The sequence below is a fragment of the Calonectris borealis genome, chromosome 22 (genome assembly GCF_964195595.1).
Source record: "Calonectris borealis chromosome 22, bCalBor7.hap1.2, whole genome shotgun sequence".
Taxonomy (NCBI): domain Eukaryota; kingdom Metazoa; phylum Chordata; class Aves; order Procellariiformes; family Procellariidae; genus Calonectris; species Calonectris borealis.
In genome coordinates, this window is record NC_134333.1 from 8,098,049 (window position 1) to 8,119,429 (window position 21,381).

Genomic DNA, 21,381 nt, shown 5'->3' on the forward strand with positions numbered 1-21,381 from the left:
CCAGGGAGTGTGTCAGAATATACTACTTTACCTAGAGTTAGAGTTTGTGCCCCTTTCTTCTAGAAATCGTATTTTTAGTAATTTAGGGTTGTTAATTCATAGGAAAATTCCTACTTGGCCTGAAATGTTGTCTCGTGTTCTGTGAAAATGTAAGCTGTTTGTTACTACCAGAAAACAACTGGATTTTATTATACAGTGTCTCATGGATTTTAATTTACTTATTTCAGGCATATATTTTTATTGATTACAGTAATCCATCCACTCTGCCTACTGTTTAAAAAAATACAGAAATAATGTTAAATTGTCACAGAAGATAACTTCAGTGGTTTAAATTAATTCAAGCTAATGTAACTTGTGATACGTTATGTTGCTGTCATAGCTCTTGGCTTTTCCCATCCCACAGAGAAATCATTCCCCAGAGGGTTGCGTTTTAATCTTAATGTCCTTTCTGTTGAGGAGGAGACAGATCTGCAGGAGGAACAGTTTGTGGAGGATTAGCCAGGAGATGGCAGTGGAGCGGATCGCTGCCTGCTTCTCCAAGAAGCAGATGAAGTGGATGAAGGAAGGCAGCTTGCTCCTCTGACGGTATCGATGTTGGAATCTGTGCATGAAGTGACTTACTGAATTAGAAAACACTTCCAATTTGCAGCTTGTTTCTAGTGAATTGCTAATATGCCTGCTACCTCAGATTTTCACACTGCTTAAGTTGTATTTCCCTAACTGACCACTGTTAAGTCCGTGTTGCAGTTGCAGTGACTCTCCATTGTGGCTCTTGCCACCAGAATTGTCTGAGCTCGTTTATGAATTGCACTGGGACAGAGCCCGGAGAGTTTTGTTCTCGAATGTTTTCTAGATATGCTCAGCAACTTGAGGCTGCAGTGAGAGATTTGTCACCTCTGTCAGTCTCTTTAGAAACCGTTGTGATGATTGATGTCAGTTGTTACACTGGATGACTGGCAAGGAGTAGGAGGATTTTTAGGCTTGGTTTATGAAAAAGCAGATAGAGATTGAACTTACTTCCATGTGAATAGGATTTCCAGCTGAATGAGTGCAATGTGTTTTACAAAGTGGGCTGCAGTTATTGAGAGCATCATCTTGCTCTGACCACCGGCGTGGTGGTGTGAGAGCAGCCGGAGCGGCTGATACCGCTGACCTGTAGTGTGTGGAGATAGGCGGCATTATCTGTGCGTCTCCTGTGCCACTTCAGCAGCTTATCCCACCTGATAAAAAGCCCTATCTTGTTGCCTATGTTTCCTCATTATATGGAACAGAGCATATAAAATACTTAGACTCCTGATGGGTGGTGACCTAACCACTCATAACAAGCGAGTCCTTGTTTCTTCCTTAGTGACTTTTAGCATTAAATACAAAACTGAAGCCCATGTCAACAGGAGAAACTTAGGGAGACCTCGGCTCGGACTGGTGTAGCCCGCACTGAGCAAAGCTGGCCACTTTCTTTGTCGAGCGTCCCAGCTGGGGGGGACTCACAGAAAGAGATGCCTGGGAACGTCACCCCACGTGGTGAAATGAAATGACTGGAGTATGCTGTCTTGTTGTTTGTTAGTTCTTGAGGTTTTTCGTGATATTGACCATATAAATATTATTTGGCCACCAAAAATTTATTGCTATAAAAGAAATACTGTGTGTTAGAAAATACTGTGTTGAGGAGGTGGCATGAGGTGACTCACTGTAATTGCCGTTTCCTTATCCGTGTGCCTTGAAGACCGAGCCGTAGGGATTAGTTCCCCTTGTGAGTAAAGGAAAGCTTCAGTTTTACTTTGAGCTTCCCCAAAATATGTATTGCAGATCATGGGCGCCAGCGCAAGGTCTGACACAGGCGGCCAGATTGGTTTTGTGGGGGCTACTGAACGAGTCTAAACCCTTCTTTTGTGTGCTGCAGGATGGAACTAAAGCAAGGGGGAGACAGGACAGACAGACAGACAGCTGCATGGACATTGTGAGCTTAGAGTTGCTTATGTGCTGATGCAATCCACTTGTTGGTGAAAAAACAGGAGGACAAACTTGGAAAGAAGTGTGCATCCATGTATTTCTTGTAGCGCAGGGATGTTACACCCATTGTGGGGAATCCGTGTGTTCCTAAGAGGGTTGCCTGTCTATTCAGGGGTTGCCAGGAGCCAGGTCAGCCCAATGCAGAAAAGCGCTGTCCTCACTTGCTCTCCGGGGTTCTTAACAGTGGAAAATCACTGGGATACAGGATCACCCTTGCCAAACTCCTCCGTCTGTGATGTTTCTGGAATGATCTTTGCCCTGCTGCCTTTCAGTGGGAAGGAGACAGAAGGCAGCGAAGAATTTGCCCTTTGTGAGTTTCCCACTTGCCTTATACCCACTGACAAATCGCTCGAACGCGGTCTCCTGTGCTGGTGTAACTCCAAAGGGGGGGGAACGTGCAGAGGAATCGGGGTGTGCTCTGCATCAAAAAGCCAGAATGTCTCAGACTAAATAGACGATAAAATATTTCCTTGATAACCAGCGTTGTTTCTCAGGAGAGGACGGTGACTGCAGGCAGCTATCGGTATGTAAAGGTCGGTGTCCTTTAGCAGTTGGGAGCAAGGGCTGTTAAGAAAGGTCTCGGAATAGCAGCGGTTTGGCTGCAGAAATGCTCTTGAGCTCTGCTCCTGGCTGGGGCTGGAACTGAATTTTGCCGAAATGGGGAAACTTTAGAGCGTTGGGGGCTACGGCTCGAGCGCTCGGACAACGTGGCATTCCCTGGAGCAGCCGGCACAGGGGCGGCCGGCCCTCGTCCAGCCCACGTAGGGAGCAGAAAACTGTGGTTTTCACAGACCTTTTGAATTTTGTTTGCGTCCTTCCATTCTTAGACATTTTTAATTAAAAAGCAAGACAAAACCCAACCTCTGGTGCTCTCTTAACTACATGTTTTTAAGGCCGCGCTGCTGCGTCTCCTCCCTGCCCACACCCTCTGCCTCCAGCCTTTGAACAAGCTGGCCTTATGTGTTTTTTTTATCGCAGGCAATTCCAGTACAAATTGGACATCCTGCAAAACCATGATACCACTTAAACACTACCCCGGAGCCGAGGAGGGTATTTTGGGGTGTGGATATGCTTGCTGGGGCTGCCCTGCTTGTGTGCCTGGCTGGGCACCCTGCAATTCGGTGTCCCGGGGCACAGCCAGCACCCAAAATTAGCCTCGGCTCCCCGCTCCCCCCCCGCGCGGCTGCGGGCAGCAGCTCGGCCCGGGGCCGGTGGCTCTGGGTCCCCGGGGGCCGGTGGGTGCCCGGTGAGGCTCCTTTCCCCAGAGGAGGAAAGGCGCAGCTGGCCCCGACCCCCGGGGTTGTGTTTTGGGGAGCATTTCTGCCTTTTTTTTTTTTAGTCCCCTGACCTTGTTTTGGGGCAAAATCCCCCCTAAATGTCTAAATTACAAAATTGTTAAATTGGCTATTTCTAGGAGGGGTTTTGCTGCTTATTTGCCGATTTTGCAACTTTTGGGAGGAAAAGCCGCGCCGCTGGCCCCACGGGCTGCGCTACCGCGGTATGAGCGGGGAGGGCATGGGGGGGGAATAGCGCCCTTATCGGCTCCCCCCTCCCCGCGGGGTGAGGGCGTGGCTCTGGCAGGTACCGCCCCCTTTGATGCGCGCCGGCGCGGCTGCCATTGGCTGTGCGGGCGGTGACGCGCGGGGACTGCGGTTGTTCCGCGGAGCCGCGCCGCGGCTCCGTTTGCGTCGCTTTAAAGGGCCCGCGCTCGCGGCAGCCCCGGCAGCGGCGCCGGCCCCGCCGCACCGGACCGGACCGGACCGCGCACCCCCTGCGCCGCGCTCCCGAGCCGCCGGGGCCGGGCCCCGTTCACGGCCGAGACGCCGGGCTGCCTGCGCACCCACCGGCACCGGGGCGGACCGGGCGCTCCCGGGAGGTTCCGACCTGGTAAGGAGGCTCCGGGGGTTGATCAGGCGTGAGTCCGCACCGGGGTGGCCGGTACCGGGAGGTGCCGAGCTGGCAGGAGGCTCTGTGGCTCCGAGTGTCGGCACCGGGAGATGCCGATCCGATAGGGCTGGCAGCGGTACCGGGAGGTGCCCACCCGGTGGGGGTCTCCGCTGGCCGGGGCGGCTGGTGCCGGTACCGGGAGGTGCCGATCCGGTGCGACCCTTCGGGTACCGGGATGCCTGGTGCCGGTACCGGAGGGTCCCCACCCGGTTGGACTTTCGGAGGACCGGTGCGGCTGGTGCCGTTACCGGGAGGTGCCGACCGGGCAGGAGCCTTCAAGCACCGATCGTGCATGAGTCAGCCCCGTTGCGGCTGTCGCTGGTACCGGGAGGACCCGAGGAGCCGCCGTGCGTGAGTCGGCACCGGTCCCGCTCCCCGTGGGGTGGCGGGCTGGAGCGTGCCGGTATCGGAGCAGCAGCAGCCGCTGCGGGTCCCGGCACCACCGGCCGCAGGGAGCTGACACCGGCACCGGTGCCCCGGAGGACCAGAGGCCGTGGGATGCGTGTGCCGAGCGGCGGGTCCGGCATCGGCACTGCGGTGAAGGAATCCGGGATCTGGGATCCAGTTTTGGACTCCCGCAAACCAGCCGCTAATCTGGCACCCACCGCCTGCCGCATTTTGGGGCCAAAACCACCTGTTTCAGGGTTTGGTGGGGTTTTTTTGTTGCAGAGCAGAGAGCTCCGGCCCGATGGCCGCAGCGGGAGCCCTTGGCTGCGGTAACGCCGCGGCTTCCTGGCAGGCGGCAGAAAAAATAAACACCATAAAAAAAAAATGGAACATCCCCATAACCCGAGGTGACCGGCCGCGGCGTCGCAGCCGTGCGGGCAGGGAGGACGAGCCCCGGCCCCAGCGAGGGTGTTCCCGTTCACCCCTTTCCCGGGGATTTGGGGTGAAGCGGGAGCTGTGGGGCAGAAGAAGGGGCGAGGTGGCACCTCAGTGCCTGGAGGGGGTCAGGGCTGGCTGAGACACCCCTCTGAGCTCTGCTGTCGGGTGATTTGGTATTAATTTGCTCATTTGCTTCTGCTTCAGGAGCTGTGGAGCTGGCCAGGGATGGGAGCAGGTCGGGTTTTATTCCAGGAGCGGTGAAATTGTCTCATGATGCCGATGATGTGCCTGATGGTGCCGATATCTGTGCTGGAGAGGGGGGGTTTCCCTCCTTTGCTTTTGGGGCAGCAGGACTCTGTCCTCTTGTTTTGCCCTTAGTACAGTCCTAAGGGGTAGGCAAACATGTTTGCTAAAGGTCAGTGGTTGGGTTTTGAGTTAAAATTAAAAAAAAACCCAAACATGTTGTAAGCACCAGAAACATCAAATGGTTTTTTAAGGTTAAAAATGTTAAAAACAGCCAAAAGCAGGATTGGGATTAAAACCAGCCCAGGGACTGTGCCTGCAATTGGGAAGTGCCCCGGTGCCCGCTCGCTTTTGCGGCTCAGCAGTTCTCAGCTCCGAAATTAGGTGCTGATCCCTGTCCATGCTCGCTCGGATGCGCCAGGGGCTCGCGTAGGGCCTGATCCTGCGGAGAAGGATGGGTGCGTAGCGCAGCACTGCTCCTCTCCGTGCAGCTCGTCCTGCGCTGAACCCGTTATGGGATTAATCCCTAAATCGCACGGGGGGGTGCAGCGGTCCCGTGGGACGCGCAGCAAGAGCTGATCTGCGGAGATAGAGAGGGCGGCGAATATTGCTGGGCTCCAGCCTTTCCTCTCTGCACCTCTTCAGGGCAGAAAGACCCTGAGGATGGCTGGAGGTGTTGCCAGGGGGGAAGAAAACTTCGAGATTTTGGGGATAAACTACCCTGGGAAATCGTTCTCGTGGTGAGCCCGGCAGCTCACCGCTTTTATTGGGCGTATTTTGACCCTCATCCCAAATTCAGTTTGTTTAAGCCTTTACGTTTGATGCAATTAATGAGCAAATACCTGTTTTATTTTCTGTTTCAATATTCAGGCTTTGCATAATGTTAGGAAGCGCGGCCGCTTTTCTTTTATTTTGGAGGGAGTCCCTTTTTTGCAGAAGGTGGACGGACGCGCTCCCGGGAAGCAGCCGCCGGGTGAGTCATCTCCGCGCAGAAATAGCTCTGCTGGGAGCGGTGACACGGTCCTGCAGGGATTTCGTTTCTCCCTACCCCGGATGGAGCCGGCTGCTCCATCCCACGCCGCTAGCGGTGTGCCCACGGGCACCGCCGGCTCCTGGCTGGATTTAACGGGCTAATTCAGGGCTGGGAGATTTGCTAAGTATTTTTTTCTCATCTCCGCTCCCCTCCTGCGCGGGGCAGAGTCGGGGTTTGAGGTGGCAGCTGCCAGACCCCACAGCTCAGCCTGCTTGTCTTTAGCTGGAGAGGACGAGCGCTGGTTTATTAAGAGTCGCTCCCAACGCTGGTATCTCCCTTTTCTGTATTGTAAGGGGAAAACAGCACGTGGGGGAAGGACGTGATTTGCCCAACAGCCCCCGGAGGCCGGTGGTGAGAAGTCCCATCCCGGACCTTTATTCACTAAATAATGCTTAGATTTTAATTTCTGCTTTGCATAAAAGCAATGCACATTTTGATAGAGGCAATAGCAGTGTTGGGGACAGCTGAGAGCAGAAGGCGGCTCTTGCAGAAGCGTGCCAGGGATGCTCCAATTTCCTCCTGGTAGATGGGGACAGCAATTGTCCAAGCTGACTTCACGGATTATCGTTTTCCTTAGAAATCCTATAGAAAACGGTCCGGTGGCCTCTCTTCTCCCCCGCGACGGGGAAGCTGCTGTCAGGGCGCTTGGCTCAGAGCCCTGGGCCGGGAGAGGCTCTGGGCAGCAGCGGTGGCAGCAGGGACACCGGGGCAAGGAGCCTGGCAGAGCAACTGATTCGGTTTTCCAGCTCTTGGGAACGGCTGGATTTATCCCCCCTGGGGCTATTGGTGTCCACGGTGCTTCAGGGAGAGCAAAGTGATGCCTGGGAGGTGGGGAGGGGAGGCAAGAGCTCACAGGGAGCTCCGCTGAGGACAAGTTAACGTCAGACCAGGGTGGCTGATGCTCCTTCCAACCTCGTGCTGGTCTTGAAGGAAGCAGAGCTAAAATAAGCCAAAAGAGACCAAACTGGCTTTTCCCCAGCTCATAGGTCAGTTTTTTATGTGCGTTACAAAACGTTAATTCAGGAGAGGTGGCTAGGGGGAAGGTGTTTGGGGAACCTCCGCTGAAAAGCGCTGAAGGGACTATAGATTGCGTGGAGGTTGCTGTTCAGGTCTGTGTTTGACCTAATCTGCCCGAAATTCAAGATGTGTGCTGTCAGCCTTTCCTGTTTTGCAAAATGCAAAAATCTTGAGCCTAGAAGAGCTTTTTGAGGGGTGGGTGAGCTCCCTGTGTCCACGTCGTCCCTTACAGCTACCCATATCAGTGTCCACGGGGCTAACCAGCCGTTCCAGGGCTCTTTCCCTGTGCCGCTGCATCGTACCGCAACGTCTCCTTAAGGCTTAGACCCAAATTATTTTCTCATCGCTGGCAGCTTTTTAGAATAGAATGACAAAAATTACAATTACTCCTTCATGTTGAGTCTTTTTTTCTGTTTCTTTTGGTTTGGACCTGAAAATCGTGGTGGCTAATCCCACTCCCAGGCTGGCTGTAGCATTATTTGGCTTCAAATGATGTCTGTAAATAAACGTCAGCTTTTGGTGCATATGCTGGATGCTTCTGCAAAGAAATAAGTAGGGTTTGGTTTGAAGGTTTCACAAAAAGTCGCTTTTACAAGATTTCAACCCAGGGTTTAATTTGGAGCGTCCGCTTCCTTTTGCAGTATGCCACCTTTGAGTTGCAGTTGTGGTTTATTATTTTAGCAGAGTCATGAATCGCATTTGTGCTCAAAATAGTTTGATGCTGGGTTTCAAACCAGACCTTCAGCTGAAAAACTCTTCCTGTTGTCATGCTGATGACAAAAAAATCATTGAAATCCTCCTAGACCCAGCTAAGCCAAGCTACTGGTGCCCAGTTAAAATTTCCCAGTGTGTTATTCCTCCCACTAACCATCCGGCTGAGTTTCCAGCCCGGTTTGGCTGCGAGTTGGTTTTTTTGAGGTTTCCCATCGCTCTGCTTTGATCGCTGTGGACCACAAGAGGTCGGCAAAATTCAGGAGACGTGACCTGGGCTCTGCCTTCGCTCTGGGGCAGCAGACTGGCACATCCTCACCGGAGCTGCCTGGGCACCTGGTTTCATTCCAGGATAATTAGTCCATTAAAGAAACACCCCAAAACTAATTATACTGGAAGAAAATCAGGGCAATTTTGGAACAGGGCATGTGTTGCTGGGGTTTATTGCCGAGTCGTTCTGCTGGCTGCTTTCACGTGCGGCAAAGCCCGGGTGCTCAGAGGAATTAAGAGGGATCAGAAGCATTAAACGGGCTCTGCCCGCTCACCCTGCTCTCCGGAGACTCCTCTAATTCCTCTGTTCCTGGTACGAAAGGTCCCGAGCTTGGGACTTCGCTGCAGGACGTAGAACCCGGCCGTGCCGTGCCGTTTGGTGCTGTGCCCGAAGGTGGCAGCCGGGGAAGACCCAAGCCATTAACCAGACTCCCCCTTCTTTGTGGTTTGCAGCCAGGAGAGCAGCCCGGCAAGCCCTAAGCGCTGCCTTCAGCGACGCGCTGCCTGCAGAGTGATGGTCTTAAAATGAAAAGGTGCTGTGAGGGCGTCGGGCTGCCATGCCTGTTTAAGGTCAGTGCCATTCTCACCCGTCTTACCCTCTCTGAACGGGGCTGTCCCCTCTCTTCTCAGGGTCAGGGAGCAGGAATCGGGTCCCCATCCTGCAGACCTTTGGTCGCAGGCGGCAGGGGAGCAGCCGGGAGGTGAGCGGGTGCTGCTGGGGCCATCGTGGCTTTAGCCGAGGGGAACGGGTGGGCACCGGGAGGCTGGGCTGGGGCTCACCGGCTTTGCACCGTGTTGGCAAAGTGGGTTTATTTTGGTTTTAGAGCAGGGCAGGAGGCGGCTCTGAGTTATCCCAGGCTTTTCAGGAGCCGGCGGAGCCCAATCCAGGGGGAAACTGCATTCAGGTGATGGAGCAAAAATCAACCTGCAAAATCTTTTCCTCTGTCGGGAAGAGCCAGACTTGGCAGCAAGAGGGGTCTGCAGGGACACAAACCCCTTTTCAGAGGTGGGACAGGAGCAGGTTGGGGGTAAACCCCCCCCCCCCCGCCCCAGGGACTCTCCCTGCACAAAACACCCCGAGGCCCGTGCTGTCCCCGCGTCCCTTGGGAGGACGTGCGCGGCGGTAGCTCGGCACAGTGATCGCCTTGACTGCAGGAACGGGATTAGCGGTGACAAAATGATCTCTTTATAGGCAGGGTAAAGGCTTTAGGGCTGGGGCTGAGGTATGTCAGGGGGGGATTAGCCCCCCCCCCAAGCCCAGCTGGGCTAATAAGCTGCCTGGGGGTAAGGTAGCCAAGGAGCATCGCTCTGCGGGGGTGGCAGCCTCTTGCTGCTGTGGTTGCCACCATTGCTGTGCCAGGGCCGAAGCAAAGCGCTTTGAACTAACGGCTGGGCGTTATCCTTCCACCTCGCAGGGTGTTGGTATGGCCAGCCCCCGGCCTCCCAAATACCTCCTCATCTTCGATTTTGATGAGACCATCATCAATGAGAACAGCGATGACTCCATCGTCCGGGCGGCGCCGGGGCAGGCGCTTCCGGAGCACATCCGACAGACCTTCCGCGAGGGCTTCTACAACGAGTACATGCAGCGTGTCCTGGCGTACATGGGGGATCAGGGTGTCAAGATGGGGGACTTCAAGACAGTCTATGAGAACATTCCCCTGTCCCCCGGCATGCCGGACCTCTTCCAGTTCCTCTCCAAGAACCACGAGCTCTTCGAGATCATCCTCATCTCCGATGCCAACATGTTCGGCATCGAATGCAATCTGAGGGCAGCCGGTTTCTACTCCCTCTTCCGCAAGATCTTCAGCAACCCATCCGGCTTTGACAAGAGGGGGTACTTCACCTTGGGGCCCTACCACAGCCACAAGTGCCTTGACTGCCCGGCCAACATGTGCAAACGCAAAATCCTAACGGAGTACCTGGCGGAGAGAGCCCAGGAGGAGGTGGAGTTCGAGAGGGTCTTCTACGTGGGAGACGGTGCCAATGACTTCTGCCCTTCCGTGACTTTGACTTCAGCTGATGTGGCTTTCCCGCGGAAAGGCTACCCCATGCACCGGATGACCCAAGAGATGGAGAAGAAGCAGCCTGGAGCCTTCCAGGCCACTGTCGTCCCCTGGGAGTCGGCTGCAGAGGTCGCCCGTTATCTCCAGGAGGTCCTCAAGAAGAAGTGCTGAGGGTGGCTCAGAAGAGACTTGCGCACTATAAGCGGCTGGGAAGGGAGAAGCCTGGGGGGGTCACGCCCTGTACCCCACGCTCATCGGCACTGCTCGCTCAGCCCCCGCTCCTGGGTTGCTTTCCTGCCTTTCCTCTCCAAGCTCCTTTCTCCCCGGTGATTAAAGCACTTTCTCTAGGTCCCCCCTTCTCCTGCCCCTGCCACGTTGAGATGAAGCCTTCTCTATGCAGCTCGGACATCTACTCCAGCGTGGGTGTTTGCCAACACTAATGGTGATTTTTTTTTTGTTGGTTTTTTTTTTTTTTTCCTTTCCCTTTTGACTTCACAAGAGCAATTTGTAAAAGACCAGAAGCCGGCTCCCTGCGGGCTGGGCCCTGCACATGCTTCCTCCTGCCTTCATCCCCCTCGACCTCCGCCGGCCACGCCAGGAGCTGCGTGCTGTTGCCTTGAACCTGATGCTCGAGGGCTCCTTGCCTCTTCGTGAGGCCACTGGAAATTTAATCTGGGAAATTTGTGCTTGCCCTCTGCACCCTGCCTGGGCAGGGCAGCCCCTGGCTCAGCTGCTGAGCCTTGCGATGGAGTTAATTGTCCCTTGAGACTTTATTCTCTGAAAAAAAACATGACACGAGGAACAGGAAACCTTTTGGAAAGGTGGTATCTTGGAAAAAAACCCACTTGCCCAGGGCACGGGCACGGTGACTGCATCCCGCTGCGGGGAGGAGGACCTGCCCTTGCCTTCCACTTCCATCCCCTGCTTCTGCTTCCAGGGCAAAACGTCCCCCATGTCCCCAGGGCGGACAGGTTCCTCCTCGCCCCGAGCCATTACTGGTTGTCTGCTGGTGTTTGCTGGATCGTATCGACTCCCCTCTTACCCCGGGGGGTGGAATTTCCCTCCTGACCTGGTCGAGAGGTGCTGAGCCTCCCCCGGGGAGGTGTGGTGCTGTAGCACTTCTGGCATCGGGTCCCGGAGACCAAACCCCCCTCCCCGTGCCCCCTTGCCCTGCTGCAGTATTAATTGCCCCTTCTAATTGCACTCTGCAGGGGGGACCTACAGTATTTGCTGCTCTCTGGTGTTGGCTTCTCCTGGATTTATCCACAGCCTTACCGGCCCCCGAGGGTGGCTCGTCGCTCCTCCAAAGCGTAGAAACCCTGACAGCAAACCTGAGCAGTAAGGAAATAACCAAAGCAGCCCTGAGTTGTTCCTCCTCTATTTCATTTCCCCCTTCTTTGTTCTTCCTCCTCTGGAGCCTGTTCAACTGTGTGGAACTTAAAGCCATGGAATTAAAAAAATACATATATATGTATATAGATATATATCTATATATTACAGATATACATAAGTTGTTTGTATCCAGGACATAAACCTGGGTGTGAAACGGCTCTCTGAGTGGGACGTACGTGTTGTTTCTCTTCCTCGGGCTGGTGGAGGGGGGACAGCATTGGACCGGGAGCAGCAGAGCGGGGCCAGGCTACAAGCGATGCCGTGGGGACCCCTTTGGTGGAGCATCGGGCCCTTCTCATCCCCCTCTGCATCTCAAGCGGATGGGGACGGCGGGCAGGTTCCCTGAGGCCACAGCCGGGTGCTGCTCTCCTCCTTGTCCCTGCGGGCGCTCGGCCCCGTCTCCTGTATCTGCACTTTGGTCCTGCGGGGCCCGGAGCGTCACCGGCATCAGCCCACGGGACCGACGTGCTGCCCGCCGCGTTCCCATCGGCTGAGAGCTGCGGTGTCCCGGTGCTAGACCTTCCCGGTGCTAGACCTTCCCGGTGCTAGACCTTCCCGGCATCAACAGCAGCCAGCGCTGCTGTCTTTAAACACATAAAGAAAAGGAAGATGGGAGAGGGGCCGGGCAGGGGGATGCTCTGGGTGCTGGAGGCTGCCAGGGTGCAGCGGTGCACCCGCTCTGGCTGCCCACGCGAGGGCTGAGCTGTGCAAAACCCCAGCTGTGCAAAGCCAAAATGCAAAGGCGAAGCGCAGCCCTGTCCCCGCAGGAGCAGGATGCGGCCGATCCGGGTGGGTGATCCGGGGTGGGGGATGCAAGGGGGGGGGGGGGCTGCCTGCCCTCGGTGCTCAGAAGGGCTCCACGTAATTGCCGGGGAAGAAACCCGCTTCCTCGCCCATGAGGCCCTCGCACCAGCCGTCCGAGTACCGCCGCGTGACGAAGAGGAGGGCGCCGGGCTGGAAGGAGAGCTCGTTGTCCTTCTGCCGCGTGTAGGGGTAGAGGGCCACCACTGCGAGAGGAGGGAGAGGGGCCATGGAGCCCGGCAAGGCCACCGCAGGGGACAGGCCACCGCCGGGAAGGGCGGGAGGGGGGACGTGAGCAGACCACGGCGTCGCTCGCCATCCCAGCCCCGGGCAATGCCAGGGCAGAGTTGGCCCCTCAGTGCCGTGGTTGTGGGCGGGGGCTCAACCAAAAGCACCAGGGCAAAGAGATCGGGGGGGATCTGGGGATCCACCGTACCTTTCTCCAGGTAGCTCTCCGGGACCCAAGGGGGATCTTCTGCGGCGGGCGGTGGCGGTGGGGCCAAATCCTCAAAGTCGGGCAAAGCTGACGGTGGTGGCGGCGGCAGCTCGAGGTCAACGGGGGCTGCAAAACCCCCACAAAATCAATGGGGGGTGAAGGGCTCCATGGGGAGCAGAGGCCACATGCAGCCCCCACCTCCCCGCTAACCCCCCATGCTGAGCATCCCTGGACCACCGAGCACTCACGGGGGGACATGAGGTCCGGCGGGGACACGGCCAGGTCCCCCGGCGGTGGCAGGTCCCTGGGGAGAGGTGGGGGCGGTGGGACGGCAGCCGCAGGCGGTGGGGATGGCCCCGGCAGGGAGGGGAGCGGCGGCGGTGCGGGGATGCCTTCACCGGGGGCTGCCGGGGCTCCGCTCGAGCTGAGGGTGGAGGAGTGGCGGTGTTGGGGGGGGGGGGGCAGGCTGGGGGGCTGGCTCTGCCCCCCCCTCTTTGAACACAGACACTTGCCCCATGCCAGAACGGGGTGCCACTTGCTGCAGTCACTGTGGGCAGGGTACCCCGGCATCTGTGTGTATACCCCATACAAGCCCTTTCCCCGCTCTGTGCCTCAGTTTCCCCATCGGGTACCTTCTCCGTAATGGGATTTTCCTCTAGAAATAAGCACTGCCCAGGGCAGCGAATCTCCCGCTCCCAAAACCTGTATTTTTCATCAAAACCCCTTTGCAGCAGAACCTCCCCCGAGCAGCGGGGTGACGGTGGCTGCCTCGGGCTCTCCCGACCCCCCCAGGCCCTCCCGACCCCCCGGGCAGCGCCGGTACCTGACAGATATCAGCGAGGAGGTGGAGGAGGCCGCGGAGAGCTTGCCCTCGGGAACCACGGGTGGCTGGATGGGCTCGGGGACGCGGGTGCTTCTCCTGCGGGCAGAGCAGCCGCTGACCCCCCAGTCCCGCCGGCGGCTCGGCACAGGGATGGGACCCTGATGGGTGCACCCCATGGTGCACCATGGCTCTGTCCCTGCCATCGTCACCCGCTCGGTGACGCAGAAAAGCAAAGCCGCTGCACCCATCCCCACCCGCAGCCTCACCCCAGGGTGCCTGCAGCCTGCGCCGCCGACTTGATCCCCTTCCGAGCCAGGGTGCCCGTGCGGGACAGCTGGGTGCTGTGGTCCTGCGGGCACAGGGAGACACAGAGACGCGATGGGTGAGGGCAGCCGCAGCTGCCCCACAAACTCATTGCACCCCAGAGGGCTGCGACCCCCCCGCCATGGGCGGCAGCACCCTGAGCCCTCTCCTGCACCCCCCCGCTGACGGGAGCACCCGAGCGGAAGGAGCCGCCGGCGCTGAGATGCGGAGGCGACCGAAAGGCGCCCGCCACCGTGGGAACCGCAGCCACCACTTCCCCTCCAGCCCTGCGGTGGCTTCGCCGGGGGCTCGCGCCTGCGAGGCTGCCGGACCCCCCCCACCACAGGCACCTTCCTGCGTGGGCGGTTTTGGTGCTGGGAAAGGCACTGTGGGGGTAAGAGCATCGCGGCTCAGCACCGGCCCCAGCGGCGCTGACAGCCTTTGCTGAGCGTTGTGTGCCTCAGTTTCCCTTTGCTGTATTGGACCGTGTCACCCCTCCCCAAGCTGGGACCACCGAGCCCCAGCGGGATGAGTCCCAGAATGGGCTGTGGGGCATGGACAGACCCCGCTTCTCCATCGAGGAGGGGTTTGAGCCCACCTGTGCACCCATCAGTGCAACGCTGGGGACCGAAAAAGCCCATCCAAGCCCCCTCACCCCTGGGGGACCTCCTCCTAGCCCTGGGCTGACCTTTATGCCGTGGCCGATGTCGTCCAGGACGCTGAAGTTGAGGGGTTTCCTGTAGTAGGGCTCCAGGCAGGGCGGGCTGGGGGGGGACACGATCTTCTGGTAGGACGGGAACCTCTTGCTGACGGTCAACGAGCCGATCTCCCGGCGAGACACCTTCTCCTTGTGCATGTCAACCCTCTGCGGAGATGACACTGTCCCCACCGTCCCATCCCGGGTTCTCCTGCTGCCACCTCCAAGTCCCACCACCCTTCCCAGCCCCGTCTCCCTGCCTGTAAGGGAAGGGGTCGCAGGGAAGGATCAGGATTGAGCCTGAACCCCCCAGCCTGGCCAAGGTCGCAGGGGCAGGTCCTGCTCTGCTCCATCACAGCAGAGCGAGCGATGCCCTTGATGCCACCACAGCGGATCTGGCCCTTCCTAAAGCAGGGGACAGGGGGACAGGGCAGTGGCCGGGGGGTGCATGAGCCTCGGCCACCCGTAAGTTGTTTTCCTGCTGCTTCCAGCGTGACCACGGGGTCCCTTCTCCTCCCATGGCTGGAAGGGCTCCAGGCGGCTTCCAAGTGCCGGGAAGAGGGTGGGTGGCTACGGGACTCCGCATCGGTGTCCCCAAGCTCTGGGAGGGCGAGGCCAGGCCCCAGCAAGGGGACAGTGGTGCAGCCAAGCCAACACTCTGAGCCCCATCACTCCACTTGGGCTCCTCTGAGGTTTCCCGGGCAGTTCCTACGGTCCCCTCCACTGGGATTTGCAAGTGCCCAGACTGGGAGAACACCCCGCAGACCAGTTTCCCAGCCCCAGGTGGACTCATCCCCCCATGACGTGTTGAATGACTCCCACCACCACCCAAGGTCTTGCATTTCCACTGCAAGGTGATGCTACGGGGGCTGGCGGGCTCTTCAAGCCGTGGGGAAGGAGGGTCTTCAGCCCCTTCGAGCTGCCCAAACCCCCTTTCCCAGAGCCCAGCCCCTTCTCAGGACCCAAACCCCAAAATGCACCAGCACCGGAGGACGGTCCCACCTGGGCCACGCAGCCGACGTCGGCCTCCACCTTCCGCAGCTCGGCCGCCTGCAGGTCCAGCAGCCGGAGGAAGGCGGTGGCCAGGCTGCTGACCTGGTAGGTCACGCTGGCCAGGGACTGCGTGCTCAGCGCCATCGTCTCCTCCAGCGCCTTCCGCTTGTCGCTCGCCTGGAGAGGAAAACCCAGCCGGTGGGACGAGCCCACCCCGGGCGGCCACCGCTGCCCTCCGTCTTCACGCCGGAGTCACACGGTAGCAAAGATGCTTCCTTCTGCTTTCCAAATGCATCAAACTTCCTCCGGCTCCGCCGGCGGGACACCCGGACACCCGGCAGGCAGCGGCGCTCGGCTTTTCCGGCACGGGGGATTCACCGTCATTCCGCCCCGGGATGCTGCCTTTTCGGCAGGCGCCGGAGCCGAGTGCCCGGCTCAGCCTCCTGCCACCCTTGGGGACAGCCAGCCACACCACCAGCCAGCCACGCCACCAGCCAGCCACGCGTGGGCCAGCCAGCCACGCCACCAGCCAGCCACGCCACCAGCCAGCCACGCCACCAGCCGTGCTGGGGATGGTGTCTCGGTTCCCTGCGTAGTTCAGCACGTTTCCCCTTCAGCTCCGCTCCAGTGGGTCGGCCACCGCCAGCCCCTTGGCAGCAGCCTTGGGGTCCGGCACGGGCGAGCAAGGCCACCAAGATGGGCTCTGCAAAGCACCCAGAGACCCCCCTGGCCAAGACACCCTCTCCAGCAAACAGGGCCAGAACTCTTTTTTCTCTTATTTCATCCCAAAAACTCCTGCCCCCTCCTTCCCTCAGCAGGTCACAGGGGGGCCAGGCAGAGAGGAGGAGGAGGAAGAGGAACACTGAAGGCTGCAGAGCTTCACACTTGCTCTGCATGTGCCGGCACCCAGCTCGCCTCTGCCCTGCCAGGAGGCACCTCCGAAACCCTGGGGACAGCTTGGGGACAGCCCAGGCGGGGCTGGTGTCCCTGGTCCCCTCCCAGGGCTTCTCCGGAGGCACCAAATCCTCGGAGGACTCTCCCTTCGTCCCAAACCCCACCCAGAGAGCTGAGCAGAAAAGCTGTTGTGGAGCAAGAGGGGAAACTGAGGCACGAGAAAAGAAAAAAATACAAACAGCGACATGCAATGCTCGGGAGGGAGCTAACAGGGATGCTCAGGCTCCCGTCCCAAGGGCAGAGCCTTCGCCGTCACCCGCCAGCCACCCCTCTGCGACCACCGTCCCGCCAGGGCTCCCGGCTGTCTCCAGCATCATGCCCAGCCCCAAAGCTGCAGCTCGTCCCGCCACGTCCCCAGCTGCCCCCGTCCCCCTCACCTGCAGGTAGTTGCTCTCGCAGTAGTCGGCGACCCTGCGGAGGTTGCAGTGGTGGTCGCGCAGGACCTGCCGGCCCGCAGGGATGTCGCGCTGCTGCAGCTGCTCCAGCTCCGACATGGTGCTGGGCTCGGCTCCCACTTCCTCCCCGGCCGCCTCAGCGCCGGGTTTTGAAGCTCGTGGCGATGCTGACGCAGGGCCCGCGGGCGCCGCCGTGTCCCCGTCCCCCAGGGGACACCCCGCAGGCGTGGAGCCCGCCCCGGCCACCTTCACATCGTGACCCTCAGGAGAGCCGGGGGCAGCGAGGAAAGGTGGGGGGCCAGTGGGGAGGAAGCCAGCGTGGTGGCCCTAACCCCACTGGGGACGTGTTGGGGGGTAGCCCCCGGCCACGGCTGGTCGTCACCCCACTGGGGCAGGGGATGAGAGCGGCCGCCGTGGTGAAGGATGTGAGTCACGGAGGAACCGGCGGTGCAGGGTGGGGGCGAGCGACCGAAAAACATCCCGGCCCCCATCTCTGCCACCTGCGCCCGCCCTCCATGAGCCCTCCCAGTGGGTGGGGGCTGCGCCTGGCTTGGTCGCATCCAGGGAGGGTCCCTTCCCTTCGCCTTTATCAGCCAGGGAAGGGATACAGGCAAGGGCAGCACTTCGGCTGCCAGGTCCTCCTCCCTGGAAAAGCCCCGCACCCCGCATGGCATCGCCCCGGTCACCCGCACCTCGCTCAGCTCAGGGCACAGAGGGATGTGACAAGCGTCCTTGTCCTTCCCTCGTCCGGACGGCGTGTCCTTCTCCGTGCTTTGCTAACGTTTCACATCCCCGCGGGTGAGCCTGTGTGGAGGGCAGGAAATTCCCACTTCCCCGGTGCTTGGAAATCCCCCTCCCCGCTCTCCTCCGCCCGCAGGCGCTTCCTCGGGGCCTCCCTGGCTCTGTCCTCAGCCCCAGCGGCTTTGCACCAGCCAGACAGGAGCAAAACCCACGTTAGGGCTTGGCCCTTCCTGAGCCCGCGGCCCCACCAGCACAAGGACGAGGGAAAAGAGGAAATTCCTCCGGGCCCAGCTCCTCACACCCCGAAGGACCAAGAGCTGCTCCCGGCCCCCGACGAGGCTGCGTCAGCCCCCGAGGTCCCCTCGCCCCAGCTCCCCACCTCTCCATCCCCTCCTAAACTCCATGAAAGCTGCTCCGATTCCCACAGAGGACAGTCCTGATGTCCCAGCCAGGGCAGGATCCAGATACCCATGCCAGGGGCTCAAGGGCTTCCCAGTTGCCCCAGTCACCCACCCCATAAAGCACTTTTCCACCCCACCCTTCCTCCCCCATCCTCACCCTCACCACAGCCCCCCCCCCCCGATTACCCCGGGGCTTTCAGGCTAATGCCCAACACCTGACCAGCTTATTTGCTTGAGTCTATTATCAGCTTAAGGACCAAGACATCTGCTCCCCGCTACCCTCCCAGAGAGCTGAAGGAGTCTTCAAGCCTGGATCAGGAGAGCGAGGGTCCAGTCGACGGCGTCTCCTCTCGGATGGATCTCTGAACGTCTCCGTCGCTGAGAGAGGCAGCCCCTCGTCCCCGGAGGTAAGCGGCTTTGCTCCCTCCAGGTACAAATGGTATCGTGGGGTCCAGGCGGTTTGGGAGCCACCTCCTCCGTGGGTTGGGAGCACGGCTGTGCTGTGGCTTTTGGCTCCGCACAAGCATCTGCCGGGGCCGGCTGTGCGCGGAGGGCTTCGATGGGGAGAGCAGAAAACCAGCGGGGTCCAGGGCACACAAGTTTCATGCCTTCCAAAGCAGGGCCGAGGCATGTTTCAGCTTAATCACCTTTACTTTTTCTATTATTTAAAAGGTTGGGGCCAGGCTTTCAAACCCGAGTTTAAACACGGGAACAGATCTCAGCAGCGCAGGCCAGCTGTGCGGGAATCTCACATAACCCTGGGATGGGCTTTCGTGAAACAAGAGCTGGGCTTTTCCAACCCACACGGCCCCAAAATCCTTCTGTCGCAGCAAGCAACGCCTCTGCGTGCAAATAGCCGAGTTCACAGCAATGAAGGGGCCTCAATCCATGTTAGCACCTACCTGGGGGGTGGGCATAAGGAGGGGAGAGAAGAAAATAAATAAAATGTTTAGTTCCTTAGAAAAGCTGCAAAGATGCTCTCGCCCAGGCACAGGACACAGATCAGGAAAGCCTAGTCTGCAGATCTGGGCATCCAGGTTCTCCTACGAGGCTGCTGCTCCAACAGCCCCGAGGCAGCGGCTTTTCTGCGGGCTCAGCCGGCCCCGCTGAACTGGCCACCTCATGTCTCGGGGAAACAGCCCCTGTGCTAGCAAAGACCTCTTTAAAAACCAGGCTGGATCCTCCTCCGCTGCCCTCAGACTGCATCTGTTGCTCGATGCGCCGGCTGAGAACAAGCAAACGAAAATCTGGTTACAGTAGATGTTACAAGAAGGGTTCTGAAAGGTGCCCCCTGCCTCGGGGTTGTTTTTTTTTTTAGCATCAGCCCATGTCTCGCCATGGGGGTAGCTGAGACATTAGCAACGTTTGCAATACTATTAGGGCCAAAGCATTAATCCTAAAGTGCCTTAGGAGAAGCCCACCTCTATCTAATAATGCGCCGTTTCCCTGTGGTTACAGGGCAAAATGGCTCAGGACATGACAGAGAAGGAGCTGCTGAAGATGGAGCTGGATCAGCTGAAGAAGGAGGTGAAGAACGAGAGGCAAATGGTGAGTTTTTCACCTAAAACGCAAAGGGGCCCTTCCCTGGGGTAACTTCCTGACCTGATCGTGCTGCAAAGGGAAAAAAAAAACCCCACAACCCCTGAAATTAAACCTCAAATACAGGCAGAAGCATGTGCATTCACACCTCCCCCCTGGAGGCAACCATGCCCCTCGGGCTCAGCCCCACATCCCAGAGCCTGGGAACCGCAGCCCCGCGCGCAGCGAGGTGCCCGTCGCACCCCGGGGATGCTCTCGGGGACACCCCAGGCTGGGTGGGACGTTCATGGCCACGGTTCCCCTCTCCCGGCTGCACGAAGGGGTTCGTAGGCAGCCGACGAGCGGGAGCGCAGCTCTGCAGTGAGGGTTCGTTCCCGTAACCCACGCAGAGCATCTCCTTCCTTGGCAGGTCTCCAAGACCGGCAAAGAGATCAAGGAGTACATCGAGTCCATGGCGGGCGAGGACCCGCTGCTGAAAGGAATCCCCGAAGACAAGAACCCCTTTAAGGAGAAGGGCGGCTGTACAATAAGCTGACCCCTGCTGCTGTCACCACCGGGCAGAGGGATGTTCCCATGTGCAAGCCAAGACTGTCAGAAACCTGCTTTCCCTGTAGTATGACCTCTGCACTGGGGAGAAAAGAAACCAAAGCGTAGCACATCTAAAGGATGGCAAAAGAGGAAAAAAAAAAAAGCGGGAGAAAAAAGGGAAAAAAAAAAAAAAAAGAAAAAAAAAGAAAAAAAATTACCCCACTGCCACCGGAGATGAGGTTCAGCAGCCAGCGCAGCGTCTGCTTTTGTGCTCTCACGGCTGATTTACATTTGGTTTCCTGCAAGCAAAACTTCTGCATTTTTAGCAGCCAGCAGCAAACTGAGCTTTAATGAAACTGCAGAACTGTGTCTGGTCTCAGACTTCTCCAAGCAGCCCAACCCCGCAGCCGAGCCCCCGATTGCTGCAGAAAAGCCTCCCAGCAGCACCTTGCTCAAGTCTCTTCCTCTCAGTGCCTCAGTTTCCCCATCTGGCACAGAAGGGCAATACCCACCCCACTGTTTTGAGGCTTCCAGGGGTCTGAAGCTTTATTCTCTTTATTCCTAGACATCCCCCCAGCCGGTGACCACCGCTGCCCACCGCTCCTACAGCCCACGGCTCGCACCCACCACGCACCTTGCATCAAGAGCCAGGGGATGGCCAGAGCAGATCTGGGTGGGCTTCACCCAACACAGGGTAGGAGCGAGGCCCCAGGCAGCTTGTTCAAACCCTCACTCCGCCTTTTGGTCTCGCTTCCTCCCCTGGAAACTCCCTGGCAAGCCCAGGGCTGTCAGGTCCTGCCTGCGACCGTGGTGGCTCCAAGTGCTGCCTCTGCTTCGCCATCACCCCCCCTCCGCTGCTGCAGCCGCGCTGCCAGGCCCCGTACGGGCAGAGGGGCTGCAAAGTCTCGTCCCACCGTGCCCCATCAGTGACGGGGATGACTTGGGGGGGCAGCAGCTCCTTGGAGCGAGACAGGACTCGCCAAGCCCTAAGCTAGCAATGCCAGGCCATGATCCTCCCGCTCTCAAGGGCAGCCTTTTTCTAGGACAAATTTCATCCCCTGCTTGATAGAAAAAGCACAGCAGCTGAGCACAGCCTGCTTCCCAGTTCAGTAGGGTGATACTTTGGGGAAGATCCATGGCATTTGTTGTTTGGGGGTGGGGTGTTTGGGTTTTTTTTTGGTTGGTTGCTTGGTTTTTTTTAAGTCCATTACATCTACATACTATCTTTCAGCAAACTCCCCAAAACATCCCCAGACGATCAACCCCAAGCAGAAGCAGCAGCTCTGTTTATTTCTCAGAGTCCCTCAGGTCCCGTC

General features: G+C 58.4%; 2 protein-coding genes across 6 annotated transcripts; one reads left to right on the forward strand and one right to left on the reverse strand.

Annotated features, from left to right (window-relative positions):
• Positions 1 to 3,353: 3,353 nt before the first annotated feature.
• PHOSPHO1 (phosphoethanolamine/phosphocholine phosphatase 1) lies at positions 3,354 to 20,072 on the forward strand. Of its 5 annotated transcripts, none has more exons than XM_075171467.1 (4): positions 3,354 to 3,897; positions 18,247 to 18,405; positions 19,457 to 19,546; positions 19,947 to 20,072. In XM_075171467.1, exons 1-4 carry the CDS (start codon positions 3,607 to 3,609, stop codon positions 20,070 to 20,072), a joined length of 666 nt encoding a protein of 221 aa, XP_075027568.1. In that variant the 5' UTR covers positions 3,354 to 3,606. The 5 variants fall into 5 exon arrangements, with proteins under 5 accessions (XP_075027568.1, XP_075027564.1, XP_075027567.1 ...); XM_075171464.1 differs by lacking the exons at positions 18,247 to 18,405; positions 19,457 to 19,546; positions 19,947 to 20,072 and adding exons at positions 5,896 to 5,998; positions 8,510 to 8,626; positions 9,472 to 11,542 and having other exon boundaries at positions 3,787 to 3,897; XM_075171465.1 differs by lacking the exons at positions 3,354 to 3,897; positions 18,247 to 18,405; positions 19,457 to 19,546; positions 19,947 to 20,072 and adding exons at positions 4,990 to 5,197; positions 5,896 to 5,998; positions 8,510 to 8,626; positions 9,472 to 11,542.
• On the reverse strand, positions 11,531 to 17,701 carry ABI3 (ABI family member 3). Its single transcript, XM_075171462.1, has 8 exons — positions 16,839 to 17,701; positions 15,517 to 15,684; positions 14,506 to 14,682; positions 13,781 to 13,863; positions 13,515 to 13,610; positions 12,940 to 13,115; positions 12,692 to 12,817; positions 11,531 to 12,461 (listed from the first exon to the last, which is right to left on the reverse strand). The coding sequence occupies exons 1-8, from the start codon at positions 16,953 to 16,955 to the stop codon at positions 12,301 to 12,303; spliced, it is 1,104 nt and encodes a 367-aa protein (XP_075027563.1). The 5' UTR covers positions 16,956 to 17,701; the 3' UTR covers positions 11,531 to 12,300.
• Positions 20,073 to 21,381: the final 1,309 nt, after the last annotated feature.